A 22,990-nucleotide genomic window follows, 5' to 3' on the forward strand; every position below is an offset into this window, starting at 1 on the left:
TTTTTAACCTTTGTGTTTGCTAGAATAAGCTTGCAGGACTCTATGCTTCTGTAATATTAGGACTGGTGAATCTGAAAACATCAAAGTACGTTATCTGTCTAGAAATAACAAATCATTGTACAATTCAGGAGGAGTTTGATGTCAAGATCTGTGATATGTCCCCTGAGAAGGTTGCAAAGTATGTGGCTGAGAGCTGATATAGGCAGCGCCGGGTTATGAGGGGAAAGCTTTGCAATAACCACCTCCCTTCTGGAAAGCAGTCAGCAGTTCACAAGTGACTCCCTCCAGGTTAATACAAAGACTTACTCTACTGTTGTTCTGTCAAAAGAGCTGAGCCAGCAATTCTTGTCCCTCCTCTCCCCCACCATGGGAAAGAGAGTAGGAGGACAGATTTGACATAATACTTGATACAAGATAACTGCGACTTTGAGCAGCTGCTGAGCATCCTCCAGTACTATCTAGGATGTGCTTTGTGCTTAGCACAATCCAGCAAGATGAAAAGGAAATCTATATTACACTGGCCTTCTCCAGGGTATTGGGCCCCTAAGCAAACTGGGCAGAGAAATTTCATTATTATAAAGGGCAAAAAAATCCTTATGTATGACAAACTTGGGGATAGTATTAAGGTTTTTCTTTAGAAAAGAAAATTAAAACCCTTTATCAAATGTACTTTTCCGGTCTCATTTATTTGCATAATGAAAATAATGATTCTGCAAATATCTTGGAGGAACTTACAAGATACATGATAGATTTTACTTGCAGGATTTGAAATAAATCATGGTCTGGTATTTGGTGGGGGGACCCAGGATTTACTGTCTCTGTCAGCAGTTACAGCTTTAGAATGAAAAAATAACAGGAGAGATGAGGCTGAGGAACAGTTTTTTTATATCTTGTGGTTGTATTAGTTCGTGCATTCAGTTAAGATAATTAATTGATTGTTGTTTCTCTCTCCTCTCCCCAACCTTCTTGTTTTTCTTCTTCTCCCTTTCCATGTCTGTCCTTCTATCCTCCCCACCCGCCCTTATTTTTCTCTCCCTTTTTTGCTCCTCTGATTGGCATCCTCTTCTTTGTTCTGCCCGTATGGTACAGAAGTGGGGTGCCAATGAGAGGTGCTGCAGGAGCAGTCTCACGGTGTGGGAGCTCCAAGAGCAGTGCTCCCACACCACGGGACCACTTGGTCACTGGTGGGACTGTCCCAGACAATCCAGGACAATTGTAAGCTATACTGTGTGTTACCTAGGAATTGTGCTTCATTTCAGAAAAGGGCTAGCTTTTGAGCTGGGACCATTTTAACTGGCAAAGAATTTATATAACAAGAAGTAAAACAGGCTTGCGTGAAGACTGTATTTATGTTACTAATACAAAAGGCAAAGATACGTTTGCATTTTGCATTCGACTAACCGCTAACATATATCCTATGTTTGCAGCTTTCATTCAGTTTGATTTGCATGACTCTACATAAACTGACAACTCTTGTAATATACCCGGTGATGGAAAACCCTTTAAAGGAGGTTGAATGCGTAGAAAACACAAAGCAAGCATTAGCATGTTTGTCTAGTTTTCTGTTTTCTTAACATACTGGCTTGTCTCACTTCCCGTGAGTTACCTGTCTCGGAGCCTGTTCTCAATTGTGTTCTTACGCATCATTTGTAATCATATGTTCTGATAAAGATGAGAAGTTGAAGAAGATGAAGAAGTTGGATTTTCTCTCTTAAATAATCAAAAGAATAATAATTGATTTCTTTAAAAAAACAAGACCTGAATTACATAAGTTTTCAAAGTAGCCCCCACAAGTGGTGAGTACAAGCCTTTGTACCATAAACTGACTTATTAGACATATGGTTACAAAATTTGTTCATGCACTTTTACATGCGCACTTCTGTGGGTGCAGTGTAAAAGCTTTGAATGTGAATCTGTGTTGTATTTATGTGTAGGTGGGAACTATTCAAAATGTACCTGGAAAAACACATCTCTGGGGTAGAGAAAATAACTTATTTCAGCAGAGACCTACTGTTTGAGTAGCATCCTTTGGAATAGTCACTTTTACTTTCTGAACTGTATTATGTCAGGTTAATGCATCTTAAATGTATTTGGCAGCATGCTGGTTTCATAACGGGTTGTCCCCAAGGCTTGAATGCATTGTGACTGGTATTTTTACAGTCCCTGCCAACCTACTGAACTCGGAGTCAATCTCGCTTCTCCCACAGGTCAGCACAAAGCTGGCCCAAAGGTCTTTTTCATTTGTGTGACACCGAGCGGGTGTGGAACGGAGGGATGCTGATACTGTCACAATGCACAACGTGTTAGCAACGCTTGTGCCTCTGAACTTGAGTGCTCTCTGCACTGAGGTTAATGTTAGAAATACTCAGCTTATTTTGAGTGGTGTTGTGTAGGTTTTAGTCCATGAAGGTTCAAAAGAGTTGGATCTGCTACGGTTTTTTATGCAGTGGAAGGATGCTATTTTATCTGCCTATTGTGTTTTACTTCTAGCCCAAAAGTTCTCCGTATACTATTGGTTGAATATTTTTACTTATATAGTGAGCATAGCTTCCAAATGTGTCAGAGTTTACGTAAGGCATAACAAAACAAATGGAAAAGACTCCTCCTCTCAAACACTATCACAAACCCGGAGAGAAGCCTCAGGAAAGAGAAGAACCTTGCAGAACATGCTAAATTTGTGTTGATTCTGGTGCCTCGGTAGTATACGGAGAGAGTTTTCCTGAAGTCCCATTAGCTGAGGTCTTCAAAACTTTTTAGCTCAAAGTCAGAAATTCAGGTTTTGCCTAAAGTGTGTTACAATGTGTTCCCTGAAGCTGTTTTTGGCAAATGCAGCTGAGGGATCTTCCCGACAGCCCGGTCTGTCCAGTGTATTATGTATGGCAGATCTCTATGCAATAGGGCCAGCCTATTTACAATAGTTGTTTAGATTAACAGCTTTACAAAATGTTTAGAACAATGAACTTTCTAAATAATAAAGGCCTTCAGATTTCATTTAGAACTGATTATCCTTCTTATTAATCTGCTTTTCTGCTTGTTTCACATTTGGAGACTGAACTAGAATGACATGTGAATGCAATGACTAGCTTCCCGTACAAAATACAAAAATGGCTATCTCTACCATATGCTCTGCAATAACTTTTCTTTTTTCTTTTTCTTTTTAAAGAGTGCATCAGCATACATGTGAAATCATAAATATTGTAACCATGCTAAGGCTTTTTCAGTGCTATGCTTTTAAAAACTGATTTAGATCACAATTGATGTTTCCCTCTAGTTTTGTTTCAGCTTTTGCTTTTGCACTATATTAAAAAGTAGCATATCTTCATATTGAATACTATTCTTTTTTGTTGTCTTGTGTTATCTACAAAATGTAAAGGAAAAGTAAAAGCAGGAAAAGTTGTATGTATAACTCCTATGTATGTTGGGATGGGAAAATCCAAGGGTCTAGAATTCACCAAATCTTTTAGTCACTTCTTTAAAGCTTTAGGAGTTTTTCAGCAGTTTTAGGGCACTTGGGAATCCCCCTCCTGTCAACTAGTGGAAGCGTACTTTTAAAAGTCGCTTTTGCATTTTTTCTGAAACGAACAGTAAATTTTTTTAGATCTTGTATTTTTAATTCTCTTGTCCAAACAAACCTACCAGTAGTGGATCATCTTACTTCTCTTTGAACCTTGCTTTCGCTTCTTGGGAGCAGTCGTGCTTGCTTTTATTTTTGTGTAGCAACCAAGCATATGCCCTCTCCAGTTAGTAGCCATCTAAATGCACACGTTAGTTGCGCAGTTGGACTCTCTTCAGCTTCCTCCCCACTCATTTCTGCTGGGCCCAGCCCGTCACCTTCTCGGTGTCAGGACATTTTTGTCCATCTGTCTCTGCTCCAGACCTCATTGTTTGTCGCTTTCACGCAATATTGTTTCTGAAGACGCAGTTGTGTTCCCATTTGCCTTCAGAACAGAATATTTGTGTCCTCAGCAATTTAGTACTGATGCAGACAGCGTCTCTCATCAGAGGGCAATTATGCCCTGTGTTCTAGAACCATGAGTTGATTATCCCTGTCCCATAGAATTGATCATAACAATTTTTGGTCTGCTTTTTCTCTCCTTTATTTTCTGTCTAAATAGATCTAGCTTCCCCGCCGACCTTACTTTGGCCCCGTTCTCTAAGATCATGTCTCTCTTCTCCCTCAAGGTTTCCCACTCTTCCAAAACACCATTCCCTCTTCCCCGTCCCCCTCCAGCTCTCGGTATGTTCATCTGTTATTCCCTGTCCTAGTGCTGCCTGCTCCCCCCACCCAGGATTTAGGCTCTTCTTTCTACTCATCAGCCTTGGCCGTTTCAGGTAGCCGCCTTGGTTAGGTGAGAGTGAATGAATTGTCACTTGCACCTTGTTACATTTCTGCATGAAGACCCGTAAAGACAGTGGGTGAGATTTTGTCAATTAAATCTGGAGTTATCTCACTGATTTATAACCGTGCATACTTGTGTAAGCATATCATCAAGATAATCTTAGTAATAGAAATTTTATTTGCTGTATTCACAGTATCTAAAGAACTGAAAGCCCTCTAATGTCTGAGTGTGTCTTATCTTTCCTGGACCTTGTTCATCCCATAACGTAACATAAGCGCATTTATTTTAAATTACTGGAGAGAAACCGTTAATGCTTGTATTATGTTTTAACTTGCTTTCCTTTGGAGGCAGGGAATTGTCAAGTAAGTACTAACAACACACAGCACAGAAAAAAAACACAGATTCCTGTGAATGTACAATGCAGATTGCGTAGGTCAAAAAGGGTAAATATATGTTATTTGCTACGGTGCAAATTTCTTGTCTTGACACTGCCATCTTATGTGTCAGAATAAGTTAGGTGTAGTCACAGACTTGTTAAAAATTAATGACTTGTTAAAATGTTAAAAATTTGATGCTGCTTTACATTTGTTTTATTAAGATGATAATAAGGCAATGAATGCATACATCTGTGTATATATACATGTACATGTATATATGAATGCACACAACAGTTGTGTTTGTGTGTACTGTGAATAGATATAGATATATATAAAAGTATATGTGTGTATGTGTATGTTTCCAAATGAAATCTCATGCTTACAATCTAGTGATTATCAATCATGTCATAGTGATAGTGTTCTCTCGCTTTCATGAAAAATTTTGGCTTGCTCTTGTCACCAACTTTAACCGAGATTCCTAGGTAAAGAAATGTAAAAATGATCCATTTTGAAATTACACTAAAACAGAAAAAAGAGCAGGAAGCATACAAGAAAATGATTTCTTATTTTCATAAGTGCTGATTCAAAGGCCTTAGTAAATCTGGGCTGAAATGGCTTTTGCTGTTCTAGCATCACATAATGATTTTATTTTGTAAGAGAATTAAGTTTTGTAACAGTTTCCTCCGACCCTTCTCTACTGGTGATTGCGCTGCTATTCGGTCCAATTACCACTGATGGTTATGTAACGTGACCTGACCGACCACTTTCAGAGAAAATAAAGGTACTTGTTTCCCCGTGAACAAAAAAGTACAAGCTGTCCCCGAAAGCGAGTTGGCCTACTGATGAAGAGTTATGAGGCTAAATTGCGGGCTGAACTAGGATAGAAAACAAGCATCCATTGTGTGAAATTCCCCCCAGTGCTTATGAGACTGTTAAGTTTCCACAAGTTTCCATCCCCGTCAGGCACCCGAAAATAAGCAAACACGTGGAATCACGTTCTCCTTCAGTATAAAGTGTGCAGGAAGCATGGATGTAGCTTCCTTTTATTCCTCCGTCCTGTAGGATCTTTAGTTCAGAGTACGCCCAGGGCTGCCAGGGTATGACGTTTCTGAATTTGTAGACTGGTGCACTCTTTAATTTCTGTTTTAGTTCTTGCTGGCATGCTTCAATAGCATGTTTTGTGCCACAAAGGAATGACTGATCGACTCTAAAAATGCTTGTGCATGAGTAAAGTGGTCAGACGTACACCTAAACCGTATTAAGTTTCTTACTTGGCTTTGTTTGCTGCTTACAAGGGGATCAAGGTAACTCTTTCTCTCTTTTAATGTCACAAGATCACCTGCTAATGTACTTTGCTAGTAAGTGGTGAGTTTGCTTGTTTGCTTAAGAAGTCGGTTGGTTTGTTTACTTCCAGCTTTGTTCTGTCGTTTTTTCAGAGCTCAGATTTTCATGCTCCTTACTCCTGCAATAAGTATTCTAGCTGTGTAGCAATAAGTGTTCTAGCTGTGCATTTTGTCAATTGTTGCCTTTAATACCTTCCATAAAAAATACAATTCCAGAAAAAGGAGGTCCCTTTAAGCTAAAGGGATTTAATTCTTCTGTAATTAACTTTTGCAAAATGAGAATTAATGGTAGGTAGGACAAGAACAATCTAATTTTCACAGCATATATAATGTATATCAAGTTTGCACCTTTTTGAAATCTTAAACTGTTGCAAAAGCTTTCCAAATTTGAGTGTTTATTAAATAAATTGAGGCCAGGCGTTTTGGGGGTTGTTTTACTTGCAGAACGCCACTGTTGTTTAACCCTGTCTCCAGAATCTGTTTTGTGTTATTAACAGCAGCCATCAAGTGATGTTTTGGAGCAAGCATCTCACCATAATATCTGGTTTTCTTCTTTTGCCATCACCACTTCTACCCCAACCTTCTAGCAAGATCCATTTTCTAAGTAAAAGATGATCAAACATGATAAAGAAGCTAGGCCGGATATCTATCGGCTTATTTCCCCAGTAATCCAGTGCAATTTTTATGGCTGTCTTCTGCTGTTGACAGGTTTAGAATTAGCCTTCATGAATTTCTGTTAACAGAAAGGGAGAATCATTATGCTTAAATTAACACAATGGTCATCTGAAGTGGAGCCCTTGCAGCGGTCGTTTGATTTTGTAAGGTCATGAACTTCTAGAGGCTGAGCTGCCTCTACTCCTCCTAGGTTTGCGCCTCTCTTTTTCTTGGAAGGATCAAGTCAAATAGTAGCAGATAACCTCTAGGTTATCTGTCTTTAAAGACCATTTGCACAAATCAAATTTTGTTTCTGTCTGCATTCTACATTTGTCTCTAGATACTTTTAGCCACTGTAATTATATTAAAAAAGCTTTGCTGGCTTTAGTCTGTTAAATTCACATGGATGAATGACTTGTACATTTTAAAATGTAATAATTTTATCTCTAATATGATTTTGAGAAGATTTTTATAAAGTTTTGTCAAGGTTTTGTGATGGAGCTTCTCAGAAGCAGCAAGGTTGAGAAAGGTCAGCTGCCAGCTGTAGAAAATCTTTTAGACCATTTCTAAAAGCAACAGTTTACTATCATTTAGTATTCAAGGTTTTTCCCATGGACTTAAATCATTATGATTTTTAAAAAATGAAATTGCTGTACAGTGGTCTGTTCTACTGCTCATCCACAAAATCTACATCAATGTTACTTCTGCTCTTTCCATCAAAACGCATATGGGTGTAGTCAGTTTATTGTACAAGTCTAAAAAAGCTTTGTATTAAGCTCATGTAGTTGCAGTTGGCCATTTCCTGTTCACACCCAAAACATACGCTATGGTTTTGAAGGTTTTACTTTCCTTTCCAGCATGTTGATTGTCGTCTTTTTTAAATGTTTGTTTCAGGCCACCAGTTAGCAGAGCTGCTCCTCAACCTGAAAAACTGCAAAAGAACAATATCAACAAAAAAAAGAGACTGGTTGAGGTCAGGCTTAATGCTTTTTCATTTGCTTTATAAGTAATATGTGCTGGGTGAAATTCATCCCTATTTTGAGGGCAGTGAAAGTCATGTATAGGTAGAAAAGAAAAAGAAATTTCTAGAAAGTGCTTGCAGCCCTAGTGGCAGACACCAGAAGATGCGATAGACAGCAACGTCTGTTGGAAAGAACCTCAGATTCAGGGTGATAAAGCTTACTTATAATGTCGGATCTCTCCAACCCCAAAATTTGTCTCTTAATTTGAAGGGCAGGTAGAGGGGAGGTGTATGTACACCCACAGTAGAACCCACGCTCGCTACCTAACCCCAAGGGAAATACAATCAGAAACTGCGCTTTCACACATGAAAAATCACGTGCGTGATTTTGAATGATGAAATTTATTCAATTACTTTGTAACGTACATTTTTCCCCAAACTGTAGCCCCCCCTGCCTTTTGGAATTTCTGTGTAATATGCTGAACAAGGAATATTCTGTGGTCTGTGTGGAGAATTTGCAACAATTGCTTGGCTGTCAATGTCATTCAAATTGTTCAAAATAAGCCCTAATTGTGTTTGGAACAGATTCATTAAGTCTGTCTTCTGGGCTATAAAAGCAACTTTAACAACAATCCATTAACCATCACTGTTTTTCTGGAGGAAATGTCCTTGGCAATTGCTTATTGTAAGCTGACGTTACACCTCTGATCAATGTTTTAATTGTAGAGTTACTTATAGCCTGCCTTTGCTTCTTGTAAGGACTTTAAGGTCAGAATTTGGTCTGTTAAAATTGGGTAGTTTACAAGAATGGTTTTTGAAGACTCTTAGAGTAGAAGTAAAGATATTTGCAAATACCTGCTATACAGTTATGAAAGAGCTATGAAACTCTGATGGGAAGATTAATAAAATTGGGCCTTTTTTGTAAGTTGTATGTATTTTGATTGGAAATTTACAGAAACAAAACATTTACAGCCAGCTGAATTATTACATAAATGATATAAATGCAGTGCCTTAGTTGACTGATTAAAGCATTGTAGATAGTCTGTGAGAATGTCATGCCTCAATAAATTAGCAGAAGAACGGAGATAACTGATTAATTATTGTTTAATTATTCTGTTGCCTCTACAAGATATTTGTAGCTTGTGTCGTTACTTTAGAACTGCGCTTATGTGGTCCAAACTCTGTAATCTCCTTGTTTCTTCTTTCACTTCTTATTCTTTCTTTTTGTTTTATTTGACTAGGAGCTGGCTTTAGACCATGTTTTTGGATACAGAGGATTTGATTGCCGCAACAACCTTCATTACCTAAATGAAGGTGCTGACATTATTTTCCACACAGCTGCAGCAGGCATAGTTCAAAATCTCTCCACTGGTAATTCGACTTGAAACAATACTTTGAGATAACAAAATGCTTTACAAGTGAAATATTTCAGATTGTGAAAGTCTTAACTTTTTAACGTTCCTGTAACTTTCTCATATTTTGCATCTTGATAAATAATGCAAAAAAATATTTATATGACTATTGTATCTGATTGACCATCTCTCCTGTTCAGGTCATGCTGTAGAGCCGTGCTGTTGCTTTCAGCACGTAGAAGATTCTGCTAGGAGGTGTAATAAAAACCTGTTCTAATTCTGCAGTTGTGCCTTGCTAAAATCCCCACTGAAGACACAGGAATGGATTTCTCAGAGGAGAAAGCCTGGGTTATGAAATGACCAGTACCCCCAAAAATGTTAGGAGCAGTAACATCCATTGTTTCATTTTGAGTTGTTTTAGCAAAGTCATATGCCAGGGAAGGGCACATTTTGATGCAATACGGTGTGAGCAAGTTGGTCTTTGGAAGGGATAGAAATATTCCCTGCCTTTTTGGTGATGAAAAGGAGAAAAACCACTAAATATTTATCTGGCCCTAAGTTGTAGGGCCAACATCTCCCTATTCTTCCTAGATCTCAAGAAAAAAAGGTAGGAATTAAAGGAATTTTGGCTTTATTTATTCCCTCTTGGTGCCACAGTGAACCAAATGGTCAGAGCAGTGCGCTCAGCGGCTCTGCTGCCAAACGGGGGGAGGCAGCAAAGCTGTCACATCCGGTGACCTTCAGGGACTCCATTCCTCTGACCCGGGGAGCTGGGAGGCACGGTCCCATCTGTTCGTTTGGGGCCCTTTCCCTTGGGAGGAAATTGCAAAGCGCAGCCTTCAGGGGGTTTTGCTCTCCACTCTGCTTCCCGCTGACTGCTTTGATTTACTGGGAAACCTGGGCCCTAGTTTTTTTCTTTTGTGCAGTTACGGGAGGCTACAGGATGATTCTTGGGCTGATTCCTGGTTCCCTGGACATAGCTAGTTTACCAGATATCACTTTTATATATATCTCTGGCTGTGTCAACAGTTATGTTCATGGGGCATTTGCTAACGGTGCCTGGGAATGAGAGCAGAGCGGCTGTCGACGCCGTTACTGTCCTGCTCCCAGCCATCCCCGGGAGAGTCCGGCACCAGTGTAGCAACAAGCTGCTTGAATAGTCTCTGCTTCGGTGGTGGCTCTTTCTTCGATACTGTTGTGAATAAAAACATGTTTGAATTTTATTAGGGAGTCAGAGCTTCTACCTGGAGCATACGGATGACATTCTCTGCCTAACTGTGAATCAGCACCCAAAGTACAAAAATATTGTGGCTACCAGCCAGATCGGTAGGTGACTCTCCATATGTGAAAGTTTTACTGGAAAATTATCAGGGGCACTGATTTATTTTGGGCTTTTCTGTGTAGGAATTTTAGCAGGACATGGCAGCGTTACTGTCCTCAAACTTTTTCTTTGATTTTAGAGAGTTAATCAAGCTTCAGGATTTTCTTAGGATTTCAATTTCACTTCTGATTGTGAGTCATTCGATTTTAGAGTTAGTTGTAGTACAATTGTATGTCAGAAAGCTAGCTTTGATAAACTGCACTAAATAATCTCATTCATCTGTAATCATTAGATTTATAGAATTCCCTCTTTCTCTCCTGTATCCAAGGCACTGTTTAGCAGCAAAATGCTTAGCAGTGAAAACACAATAATGAAAATTTTCTATGCAGAGGTACAAAAGCTATATGGAAAAGGAAGGAAACAGAGTGCAATTTCCACAGAAGTTACAACACGTGTAAGGGGCCGGTTGTGAAGCCATATGTATTTATGTGTTTATGATGTACACAGAGAGTCCGGTTAGACTCCCGCGCCTTGAGAACTGTTGCTTTTCACTTAAACCAGCTTAATACTGGAACATTAACTTCATGAAAAGTAATGGTGTCATTCTAATTTATATCATTCTGGAAGGAGACTCAAGTCCATAACTTCTGTAATCAGTAAACTTAACAGGGGGCAGAAAAATGGTAATAGATGCCAAACTGCCTTTGCCACCTGTATGGAGTGCTGTCATTTCAATTTGAAAGTTGAGTAAACACAAAAATCCCAACGTATTGTCAAATTGTTCAAAATACAGATTTCTAGGACACGGAAAAGGTGACTGTTAAAGGCCCTTTTTCTGTTCTGTCAATCAGAGCCCATGAAATCAGCGTTTCTGATTTTGGTTGATATTCTGTAAACTATAGATTAATTTCACTTTTAAATTTAATAATTTTTTTAAAGCTGCATGTCTTTTAACATTTCTTTTTAATACCATTTTTTTAACCTGAAAAGTACTAAATATTGTTGCGATATTTGTGTATAAAAACCTATATACCCAAAAAGTTCAACAATATTCCTGCTTATTTGTTTGTTGATTTAATCCATATCCATTTTCAAATTTTTTTTTTTTTCCTTCTGTGCTGATGCTGGCACTTCAGCATTAGAAACATGACTTATTTCACCTATTGTTTTCCCTTGGTGCTTCCTCATTTGCCATTGCTCTCACAATGCAGGTGATATGACAGAATTTCCAGGTAAGGCTGATTCGTTTGTGAATTTTAGTCAGCAGAGTTATGTAAAAGTTTCATGTTACCTCATTGTATCTGTGTGAATCACGGATACAAGTGAAACATCTACAGATAATTTCTTTTGCATGAGGTTCTTCATAAATGTTACGTTATTCTTTTAGAATTGGTCTTACTTCATGAAATGCAATATTTCCCCCTGTGTTTTGCAGGCTATTATGATTTTTTTTTTTTTTTTTTTTTTTTGAGTAGTGTTAATCTTACACCAAAACAAAACCCCACAACTTATAAGTGTCTGTTTAGGTTAAACGTTCTTGAAAAATGCCTATTTTGCATTGAAGCTTTCCAGATGCTGAATTAATTCTTTTTAATACATCTTTTTGCACATAGGTACAACTCCCACAATTCATATATGGGATGCTATGAGTAAGCAAACGATTTCAATGCTACGTTGCTTCCATACCAAAGGAGTCAATTATGTTAACTTCAGTGCAACTGGCAAACTTCTGGTTTCAGTGGGAGTTGATCCAGAACATACGATCACAGTGTGGAGGTGGCAAGAAGGTAACTCTGGAAAACTCATGTTCCTTCAGCCTAACAGAGCAGTGTACAATTACTTGCTTTTCTTTTCAAGTCTTTGGAATAGATTTGTGTTCTTACTCTGAGTATCATGGCTCCCTAAGTCACAAAATCAGTTAAAGGAGATAGTAAAGTGCTAGAAAATATGAATAAGAAAGTAAGTTTTAAACTTCTATTATAAGTCAAAGTTAAGGAAAGAATGTTGTTTAATAGAAAATTCCATGAAATTAAGGAAAGTATTTTCTTTTTCTTCTTAAAATACTTGAACTTTAAATTCTACACCATAGACAGGCCTTGGGAAGGCATTTCCAGAAAAGAGCTATCGTCTTCAGAAATGGTGGAGGGAGGAGACGTGTCTCAGCTCGTTAGATGCTTCCCTGTGCCTTTCACTAGATGGTAGCTCACTGATGATATACAAAATTTCTGTGTTGTTATTTCACTGACCAAGGAGACAAATCATGCCATGAAGACCTAAATCTGCATTTCTTAAAACTGTCAGATTCAGTGGAATAACCAAGGGCGTTGCAGGTTGCATGGATTACAATGTTTGATACACTAAATAATGTTGGGATTTGCTTAGCTTTCAGCATCTGGGACATAGTTCTCTAATCCAATATACCAAGTCAATTTATTTTATAAAATCATATCGGAGCTTAATTTTGCAGGTAAATTTAACTTTATTTTTATCCTTTCCTAATTAAAACAGGGGCTAAAGTTGCTAGCAGGGGAGGACACCTGGAGAGGATATTCGTTGTAGAGTTCCGCCCAGATTCAGACACTCAATTTGTGTCTGTTGGGGTAAAACACATGAAGTTCTGGACATTAGCTGGCAGTGCTTTGCTGTATAAGAAAGGAGTCATTGGTTCCATGGAAGATGCGAAAATGCAAACCATGCTTTCTGTTGCCTTCGGAGCAGTGAGTTCAAATTACTTGCTACAAAATTTTATAATACGTTTTTATTAAGAGTGCAAGTGTCAGTTTCCTTTGTTGAAATCCAGTACAGTGCGAGACGATGGGGCTCTTGCTTATTAGTTAAACTTTTAATTTAAACCTTGTATGCCTTTAGACCCTCATGGAAGTTTCCTAAGCAGGGTTGGGTTTTGCTGTTAGTGAACGTTTTTCATTTATGTCTGTGCATACCTACAGCATCAGCTGCCATGGCGCTTGTTTTTTTACTTTGCTAGTTATTTAGCACTTCACTGGTTAACTTGGAAAAATATGTCATTATTTTATGTATAGGCTCTGCAACCTTCCTTTCTGCTGACAGTACCTGGCATGACATATGCTAGTGATCCATGTAATGGTGACAGTACGTAATATCTCCAGTGTGATCATTCAGGAACCATAGCACTGTGCTTTAGACTTCATAGTTAAGGAAAACAATACATATTAACAGTGAAAAAAGTGTGTTACCCTGACACTAAGGTCTGAAATAGCCTCTGCTTCACCCGGAAAGCCCATAGAAATTCCATTTGCAAAGGTCAAGCATAAATTATACAAATCACCAATTCAAAGAAACACCCTGCTCCTAATTATTCACTCAGACAGTAGTACTGATGTGTGAAATGCGAGTGTATAAAATTAGGCTCCCAAATTCGCATCCTTGTGCCCAAACAAGTGACTTTGTTGTCAAAAATTGCTTAACGCTAAACAAGTTTGTCCGAGTAGAAACAGTCCAACGGGCATTTTCTTTTCTAAAGTAAAAAAAAATGGGCATCCTGCAAGGGGCACCTTCAAAATCAGCAGATGAACTCTACTCCGTTAGCATATGTCATTCCTGCAGGATGGTTTTTTCTTCCTCAAGTATGTGTCATTGAGTCCCACTGGAAGCAGAAGTCCATGTCACAGGCACATGAGTAAATTGCTCTTAACAGAGTAAGGGCTGTGCACGTGCCCTCTGCTGCTTCGTGCATCCATGGACGTCACTCATTTTCATGCAGGTCCATCTAATGCCAAAGTCAACAGGTTGTAGTGGGATAGAGCCACACTAAATTTTTGTCTCAGATGGTAGAATGTCATTCCGGGGCTTCTTTCCCCCAGTTCCTTCAACAGATGCAACTGCTGTTTGCTGCAGAACAGGAGACTTTCCTTTAAACCCCTATCCAAAAGGGTTCACTCGCAATTTTTCCTGACATCTATTATTTCAGAGTCGGTGGGCTTCAAGGTCAGACCAACTTTAGTTCTTTAGGCAAGCTTTTCCATGTAACGGAGCACACTCCAAAAGAGCGTTTGCAGTGCAGGGTACTTGCTGCTTTTCCCCATTCCTCAGGGAGTCCCAGACCTCTGACCAGTTTGCTCCACCGAGGGGTTTCTTGGCTTTTATGAGAAATTAGGCCATCGCTGCGGTGTTCGAAGTGGATATCAGGTTGAGTTAGTTCTGCCTTTAAGTTTATACACTTTATTTTCAACGTCTTGAAGGTACCGCTTGCTAGTCATCTATACGGAGGTGCTCACTGACACATACTCAAAGAAGAAAGAAACGTCACTTAAAATTCAGTAGGGGTAACCTGCCGTCCACCTCGCCAGCAGGAGGCATGACATAGCACATGCATAGCGAAAGAAGTACACGCATCTGAAAGAACCCAAGATGAGATGTGTGAGGTGAATGTCCCCATATGGGACCCATATGATTCATAACGTCCCAAACACTGTTAGACTGCAGCCATTAAACTCATTCTCTCGATGCAGATGGTTTTAATTCCTATATTCATTGCATAGCTGACTTTTTTTCAGGAAATTCAGTAGCTGAAAGAATTTTAACTCAAACTGAACAAAAATGCTAAGGTATTTGTTATATCAAAGATCACTGCTCTTTGTTGCAGAATAACCTCACATTTACTGGTGCCATAAATGGAGATGTCTACGTCTGGAAGGATCATTTTCTGATTAGACTTGTGGCAAAAGCTCACACGGGACCAGTATTTACAATGTACACGACTCTTCGAGATGGACTTATCGTTACAGGAGGGAAGGAGAGACCGTAAGACACATAATCTTCCTGAAGTGCACAACTTTTATCTCTCTCTCATGATATTTTTTATTTATCCAATATCCTAGGCATACACAATGCTTCCCAAAGATAAATGGTGTCTGTACTATAGCCGTTTCAATCTAAATTTTACATAAGGTGCCCAGTGAAGGACTAATAGGTAGGACGCTCAAAGGTCACAGTAATACATGGTGCACGCAAAGGACATACCTAACCTCAAATTAGCAATTGATGTGAACACCTGTACAGGCTCCTTGTTGCCTGAGCTCCTGACAGCCTGGCATAAGTGGGTTTTTCTTAATTTTTTAATTCTGTCAAACTACAGCCAGCCTCTCCTGATGGAGACTCTGTGATTAGAAAGTTCTTCATGTTCCTAGAAGTAACATAAGCACGGCAAATATCTTTGTGACAGAGATTTGAGATTGCGACAAGAGAACGATTTGGTTTTTACAAATTTTACAAATTGTTTAAAACGTGAGGGGAGATAGCATTTAAATTTTTATCATTTGCTTTCCATTGCACAATAGTGAGGTGTCTTTATATACAGCAGAAGGTGATTCAATGTACGTTTCATTATTTAATCAAGAAAATACTGATGGGTTTTACATATGGGATTTGTTGTAGCCTATGCAGAAGGAGACATTTGGGTAACGCAACATGCTTTTTTTCAGCACTAAAGAAGGAGGAGCTGTAAAGCTATGGGATCAAGAGATGAAACGGTGCCGAGCGTTTCAGCTTGAGACAGGCCAGCTCATTGAGTGCGTGCGCTCTGTCTGCAGAGGAAAAGTAAGTGAGCTGACGCAGCGGATGTTCCACTTTGGCACGCGTCACTGCACGTGGCTCTTGGTGGAGGTTGTTTGGGAGACACAGGGGAGAAGACTTGTAAAAGTGATGGGAACAGGCTTTGTCTGCCTACCTAGTGACGGTTCCTTATTTCTCTTCCTGAGCTCAGCGATGGGCTTTAAGCTGCATGAGGATTGCGTTTCTGATGCTTAGTGCCTGCCCGTCCCATAGCCAGCAGGGAGAGGGAAAGGCCTGTGAAGCCTCCGAAGGGCAGTGCTAAGTGTAGGAACGTATTTCACCAGGGTAGGACCTTGTCCCCTGCCTTTCTTTTCGAATGACAAAAGGCACTTCAGTTACCTACTTTACAAGGTTTGCTTCCCACGAAAGGTAGGCACAGCTTCGGTGCTTTGGTTAGGCAGAATGGATCCTAGTTTGTTTGTGGTTTTTTTAAAGTCACAAATAAAACAAGTTGCCACTGAGAATTGCTGATTGATTTGAGGTTTTGCTAAAGTGAAAAACAATAGAAATAACTGAGTAATTTTGAGATGCTAAAATCACTCTTGCACATGTTTAAATTGTACTTGTAAATGTTGTGAAGGAACTGCGTGATGATGCAGGAGCGTTAACATCATGTGATGGGTATCTGTCCAAGCTAACACTTGATGAAACGGTCTCTATTTAACTTTGTATCTCAGGTCTCAGGAATTTGACATGCTCTTTGATAACACCACCACTGAGGAATGTTGGTTTATATTTCTAATCAAGTAGCCATTAACCAATTCCAAACTGTGTCTATTTATGCTTTTTCCAAGTATTTGCCGAGAAAGCTTTTGCGGTTTAGACGATGACAGTATGGCTAGAGTAGATGCAAGGCACTCTTAAGACAGTCTAACTGGGCCCAAAACCCTGGTTCGATTTTTTTATTATTGGCCCCAAATTGTATTTAGTCACCTCAGAATTGTGCTCTGCCAACTTGTAGGTAAACGCTTTGGTCTGAATTAAAACCCTTAATGGCAAGATGCAAATCCACCATGGTCACTCAACAGTAACACCAGAACGTGATAGCAGATCTCGAGATGTGAAAGCGTCAGTGTTTTACTCTCCTGGTTTTAAGATGCTGCATGAGCAAGCGGTATAAATCGGGATGAGTTACCACAGATAGTTCTGCGATGCATCGGCACTTTACTGCTACTGCTACTGTCTGTTACAGTGACAACCCATCTCTCATTCTTTTTTTCCGCTACAAACAGGGCAAAATTTTAGTGGGAACAAAAGATGGAGAAATCCTTGAAGTAGGAGAAAAAAATGCTGCTTCAAACTTGTTGATTGACTGTCACATGGAAGGGGAAATCTGGGGCTTAGCAACTCACCCCTCAAAAGACATATTTATCTCTGCAAGTAATGATGGAACAGCAAGAATCTGGGACCTCTCTGACAAAGTGAGTATCACTAAATTGAAAAGTGTATGATTTTATATATACATTTTATATATATATCGGTGTATATAGTATATATAATTTTATACAACCACGCATTTTTCCAACGGTACGGTGCGCCAGCTATGTACGTGCCTTTGAGCGGCTGCATAAAGAGCGCAGTGTTTTTCTTCTGGCTCAGTACGGTGCAGTTTTTTCCTGCTACGTGGCGATGTGAAAAGATAAGTCCTCAGTGAGGTAGCATGCTGCTCTTTCCAAAAGCAAGCAATAACCACAGAGAAGTGCGGTTATTTAGAAGCACTCGTGCTGATGGAGTGCCTTTTGTTGGGCATTGCTTATTTTGGTCTAAAAGAACAGGCTGGTGTGGATTAAGGAAGCATTTTAATTCCATGCTGACAGACGGGGTGACACAGATTGTCCTGTCACCGACTAATACGCAGACCCTGACAACAAGCGAGCACGGCTCCCTCCTTTTTAGAGCCTTTCTTTAGAACCGATCATGTTGCGTATGTGTATTCAGGATTTTTTTTCCCAAGTCAAATTGCATAACGACAACCATTTTTAAAAATAACAAATAAAGAAAACCTTGTAAAGAAATAACAAAAAGGCTTCTGCTTATGCTAGCCTACATAAACCTTTTCAAAAGGTTCCAAACCTGAGCTAACAGGAGTAATTTTTAATATGGAAAATTAATACATTCTAAATACAATCATGTAAGTGATGATGCAGGAGCATTCCAGGATGTTTTCACATAGCAAATCAGAAGGAAAAAACCTGCCCTGATCAGCAGTTGAAGCAGCTATCAAAATCACCTTTCAAGCAAAACAGGAGATTGATTTTTTTTTTTTTTTTTTTTTTTAAAGTCCTTTCTGCTAAAGAGTATTATTTCTGGTGTAGAACTTGAAGTCACCCTGCAACAAGATAGATGCAAACATGAAACTCCCATCTGAATTACATCTATGTTTTGAAGTCTGTTTTGCGACATATGCCTGGTGGGATGTGATTTTTTGGATGTGAAATTTCAGCTTTATATTCAGAGGGAACTATAGACAATTTGTTTTGAATATGTGACTTTTATACTTTGTGTTTGGAAGCTTTCCATTTGCTTGGTAGTTTTCTCCAGGGGAGGTATGAGCCTATCGCTTTTGTTAATACAGAAACTGCTGAACAAAGTGAATCTAGGTCATCCAGCAAGATGTGCCGCATATAGTCCTGACGGGGAAATGGTTGCCATTGGCATGAAGAATGGAGAATTTGTTATTTTACTTGTAAACAGCCTTAAGGTTTGGGGCAAAAAGCGAGACAGGAAGTCTGCAATTCAGGATATCAGGTATGTCATATACGTCAGTTGAAGCCCTTACTCCAGAAAAAATCCATCAAGTTCCAAGTTGATTTCCAGATTTTTTTGTAACTCCGTATTTGCTGAAACCTGTGTGAAATGCATTTACTGGCTGACTGGTGGTTTACGTACACCTAAAGCTTATATTTACATATACCTTAAAGTGTTTATGCCTTATATACCACACACTTCTCCATCCCCCCCACCCCCCCCGTGATTAATTCAGTTATATTCACTTGAGTACGGCTAGTAATTTCTACACTGTACAGCTGTGATTATGGGAATTAATATTCTGGACCATTTTAAAATTGCAATTCCTGTTGCTTTCTGGCAGAGGATTAGTGTTACTCTGCACATTGTGCTGTGTGCTTTACGTGAGTGCAACGTTAACTACATACAGTATCCTTCATCTTCCTCATCTGGTAAGCGTCAAGGTTTGCTTTGGGTGCAATCTTGCTATTGATAGAAGGTTTTTCTCGTTTTTTGGTAAAAGAAATTTGTTCTCTTGCGGTAATGTGGGAAGCAAAAGAAAATCCGGTAGAGAAATGGTGAATTATATCCTCGTTCCATGTTTTATTGCCTAGGATCAGCCCCGATAACAAGTTTTTGGCAGTGGGTTCACAAGAACATACTGTAGATTTTTATGATCTCACTCAAGGTACAACCCTGAACCGAATAGGCTACTGCAAAGACATTGCAAGTTTTGTCATACAGATGGATTTTTCTGCAGACAGCAGGTACATTCAGGTACGTCTCGGGTGGACCCACGTCTGCTTGTATTTATTGTGACCTGCCTGTTACCAGACACAGTAACAAGTTGGAGGTAAGAAAGGGTGAGGGAGGCTTTCTCCCTTGAACTCCAAGGTGCCTCTAAATCCTGAGGTAGGCCAGGTAACTCAGATTGCCTTTAGGATGTTCGCAGAGCTCTATGCAAAGCCCTCTCTTTCTTTCGGAATACTTGGGTCTCACCCCTGTGCTCTGCATCTCTGACCGTAGCGACGTAGCTCAGTTCCCTTACAAGACTATTAGCGTGCTAAAGGCAAAGCGCAGTCTCATTTCAAGGGAATGGGGACAACACTGAGAAAGAAACTGTGGATTTTAACCATATGGAAAGAGTTCTCCTCCCTTTCCCTAGGCTGGGATGCATAGGATAGGTGAGGTTTCCTTCTGAAATTTCTCTGACTTTCTACAATTCGGTTGAGATAAACCAGAGAGTATTTAACTAAAAGGACATCTCTCAGCTATGCAGTATGCATACGAACACCTCGTTCAGTTACCATCCTGTAATGTTGTTATTACGTCATATTGCAGATAATTAATTCTAGCTACTTAGGAAAAAAGAGAAATTTTATCCTGTATGTTTATTTCCTGATAAAACCTGTTGAGACTATTACTGCCAGAAATCTTAGAAAGAAAGAAAGAAAATGATGTGTTTATGGCAAAGTTACTAGCTTTTTCCTTTCCTACTTCCAGGTATCAACGGGTGCCTATAAGCGCCAAGTTCACGAGGTACCACTAGGAAAGCAAATAACGGATCCTGCATTAATAGAAAAGATCACATGGGCGACGTGGACAAGGTAAACAACTGAGGAGGAGAGTTCTGCCTGTTGGGGGACAGGTGTAGCACAGAACTAAGCTCCGATCTCAAGATCAGATTGTGTAAACCAAATGCTTGAACTGCACCCAGGGTTTGGCGAACCCACGAGAGACTTTCATACGCACTCCCCTTCCCCAAAGCGCCGTCTTACACGCTTGTTATTTTGCACGTTTGTAGCTGGTTGGTGTCTGTAGTAACTATTACTGTAGTAATGCTAAGGGCTGTCATATATCGACCCTGGCCTGTTGCCACTTGTCCCAGGCTTCCCAACGGTGAGGCGTACGGCCCCTCACATGGCTCTGTACCACTTGAAGCTTCGCTTTTATTGGCATGCTGGCGTGGGCGCTGCCTTATGCCACACGGCAAACACAAGCAGCATAGGAGGCATGGAACCATGAGCCGAGTGTATTAAGGAAGGAGTTGTGGGTATCATTAAAATATATTTACCGAGGTGGATTTATATAGGGCCCTTCCAACACGACTACCTGTGCTCTTACTGTAGAAAGTGGAACAGGCCAGGAGCAGATCTGACAGTAAAGAGTGGGTGATAATACAGGCAGGTTTTCAGGGGAAGGTAAGTGAGAATCCTCCTCCTCTTACCGCTCTGCTGTCGAGCAAGCATAAATTCTGCCCCTAAGGACTCTTGACAGTGTGGAAGTGGGGCAGCTGCAGCCGATAGTTAAGATGTGGGTAAATAGGAATGACTATAAAGGAACTTAAACTCGGGGAAGAAAAGCTATTTTAAGAAACACTCTACATGCAAATAGGCATTCCCTCATTGAAGAACTTACAGTTAAGAGAAGAGAACATGGCTGTCAAAAGTGGCTGTGGGAGGGTATGTACATGTCCATAAGGAAAGGAGACCATGGCTGCACAAGCGGCTTGTATAAAATGATGGGAGTGGTTTCACAGGAGCTAAACCTCAGGATTTATGGATAGATATGGCTTAAGGGTCACACAAAAAAAGACAGTGTCTCATGATGTTCTCCAAGATGAGATGGCATTCAGTGCAAAGATTTAGAAGCAAAAGACTTTAATTAAAGGGGGTAATTTTTTATTTACTGGGCTGTGTTGCCTCCTCATGCTGTGGAAGAAAGCAGCAGCAAGGAAATCTTAAGGTCTAATGCTCTTTTTTTTTTAACTTGGAACAGCATTCTTGGAGATGAAGTCATTGGAATTTGGCCGCGAAACGCAGATAAAGCAGATGTCAATTGTGCATGTGTGACCCACGCTGGCCTAAATATAGTCACAGGAGATGACTTTGGTCTGGTGAAACTGTTTGATTTCCCATGCACAGAAAAATTTGTAAGTGGATGTTTTATTTTACACTACACAGCTTGCTTTTCCCCATGTTCAAACTCTGTAGCACAGGATTTTAAGGCGCCACGGTGGCGTGGTCACCAAGTCATCTCCGGGCTGCTCCCAGCCAGCGCTGGCTGCCCATCGTGCGGCAGAAGGCCAGTCCCTGGGAGAGCAGGTGACAGGGTCGCTGCCGTCCAGCCCCTGGGGAGGAGGCACAGAACCAGGTGCTGAGCTGGGATTACCGCGGGCTTGAAGACACCAGTGCTGCAGGGGATGTCATTTTGTCTACACTCACAGGGCAGCTTTGTCGCTCGGTAATGCCACGCTCCTGTACCAATTCCTGAACTTCTGCTCTTTTTCCAACAGGCCAAACACAAGCGGTATTTTGGGCACTCTGCACATGTCACCAACATACGCTTTTCTCACGATGACAAATACGTTGTAAGTACAGGAGGAGATGACTGCAGGTAACTGTTATTTATTTTTCTGATGATCAAAAATTTTGTGTATACCTTTCTATGCCAAACCCACAGCAATGCATTTAACACCTTCCTCGGCCCACGCTGCATTCATGGAAGGCTGCTGATGCGTGACAGTTCCAGCTTGTTTTTCTTACTCTGCTGTATTTTTTGGTCGCTTGCACCGCATTTGCCCCTGCCGACCATTTACAAGGTTGCCTCTGCGGGGTAAAACATCTTGCATTTGGGTTTCTGTGTGTTTACCAGGCACCTGCTTGTAGCTCCTTGGCTTGCCTGCCTTCCTCCCTGTGCAGACTAGGCAGACCATACCTGTTGCCGCGTAGGCCAGCACCAGCCTCAGGCTTTGGGCGCCAAGAGGTAGTGGCTGAAGGAGCCCCGGCTGCTGGCACAGGAACTGCTTGTATGTCTGACGACCATTTAGACCAAAAACAGCTGGTGGGGGTGTCAGTCACACAAAAATAACTGAATAGGTCCTGCCCAGCAAAGGGTAGGACAGGAATTCTGGCTGAACGGAAGGACAGACAGATTTAGAAAGACATTTCAAATAACGGGAGGCTTCTTGAAAGGTGCCTTAAGTTTGGGGTGGGGTGGCGTTTGGGGTTTTTTTCCCCTACAAAGGCCAGCCAGTGTGTGTGCACACACACACGATTCCTGCCGGATCCCCCTCCACCCTCACTTGCCAGGTCTATTGGAGCTTCAAGTACGGCTCAAAGAGGACACTATTGTCAAGCAAAGCAGTGAGCAGACAGCTGTGTGGTCAAACACAAAATCTAAGAGACTTTTTGAACGGCAAAAAGCAGAACTAGGAAACTGAAAAGCAACGAGGTAGGAAACGAAAGGGCACAAATTCTCACAGGAGCAAGTAGCAGGAAGCCGCGTTCAAGAACCTGGTCTTTGTAACTGCTTACTCAGCAG

The 22,990-nt window shown here is 40.4% G+C and overlaps 1 protein-coding gene across 1 annotated transcript in view; it reads left to right on the plus strand.

Annotated features, from left to right (window-relative positions):
• EML6 (echinoderm microtubule associated protein like 6) overlaps window positions 1–22,990 on the plus strand; it is a 114,449-nt gene that overhangs the window by 91,152 nt on the left and 307 nt on the right. The window contains exons 28-40 of the mRNA XM_010288035.1: window positions 7,609–7,687; window positions 8,917–9,046; window positions 10,255–10,353; window positions 11,962–12,135; window positions 12,857–13,065; window positions 14,973–15,130; window positions 15,811–15,925; window positions 17,173–17,361; window positions 18,516–18,688; window positions 19,282–19,444; window positions 20,171–20,274; window positions 21,446–21,599; window positions 21,963–22,063. Of these exons, the coding sequence (XP_010286337.1) occupies window positions 7,609–7,687; window positions 8,917–9,046; window positions 10,255–10,353; window positions 11,962–12,135; window positions 12,857–13,065; window positions 14,973–15,130; window positions 15,811–15,925; window positions 17,173–17,361; window positions 18,516–18,688; window positions 19,282–19,444; window positions 20,171–20,274; window positions 21,446–21,599; window positions 21,963–22,063 (1,848 nt within the window). The remainder of the gene's footprint in view (window positions 1–7,608; window positions 7,688–8,916; window positions 9,047–10,254; window positions 10,354–11,961; window positions 12,136–12,856; window positions 13,066–14,972; window positions 15,131–15,810; window positions 15,926–17,172; window positions 17,362–18,515; window positions 18,689–19,281; window positions 19,445–20,170; window positions 20,275–21,445; window positions 21,600–21,962; window positions 22,064–22,990) is intronic.

The sequence above is a fragment of the Phaethon lepturus genome, unplaced genomic scaffold, assembly GCF_000687285.1.
Source record: "Phaethon lepturus isolate BGI_N335 unplaced genomic scaffold, ASM68728v1 scaffold3795, whole genome shotgun sequence".
Taxonomy (NCBI): Eukaryota; Metazoa; Chordata; class Aves; order Phaethontiformes; family Phaethontidae; genus Phaethon; species Phaethon lepturus.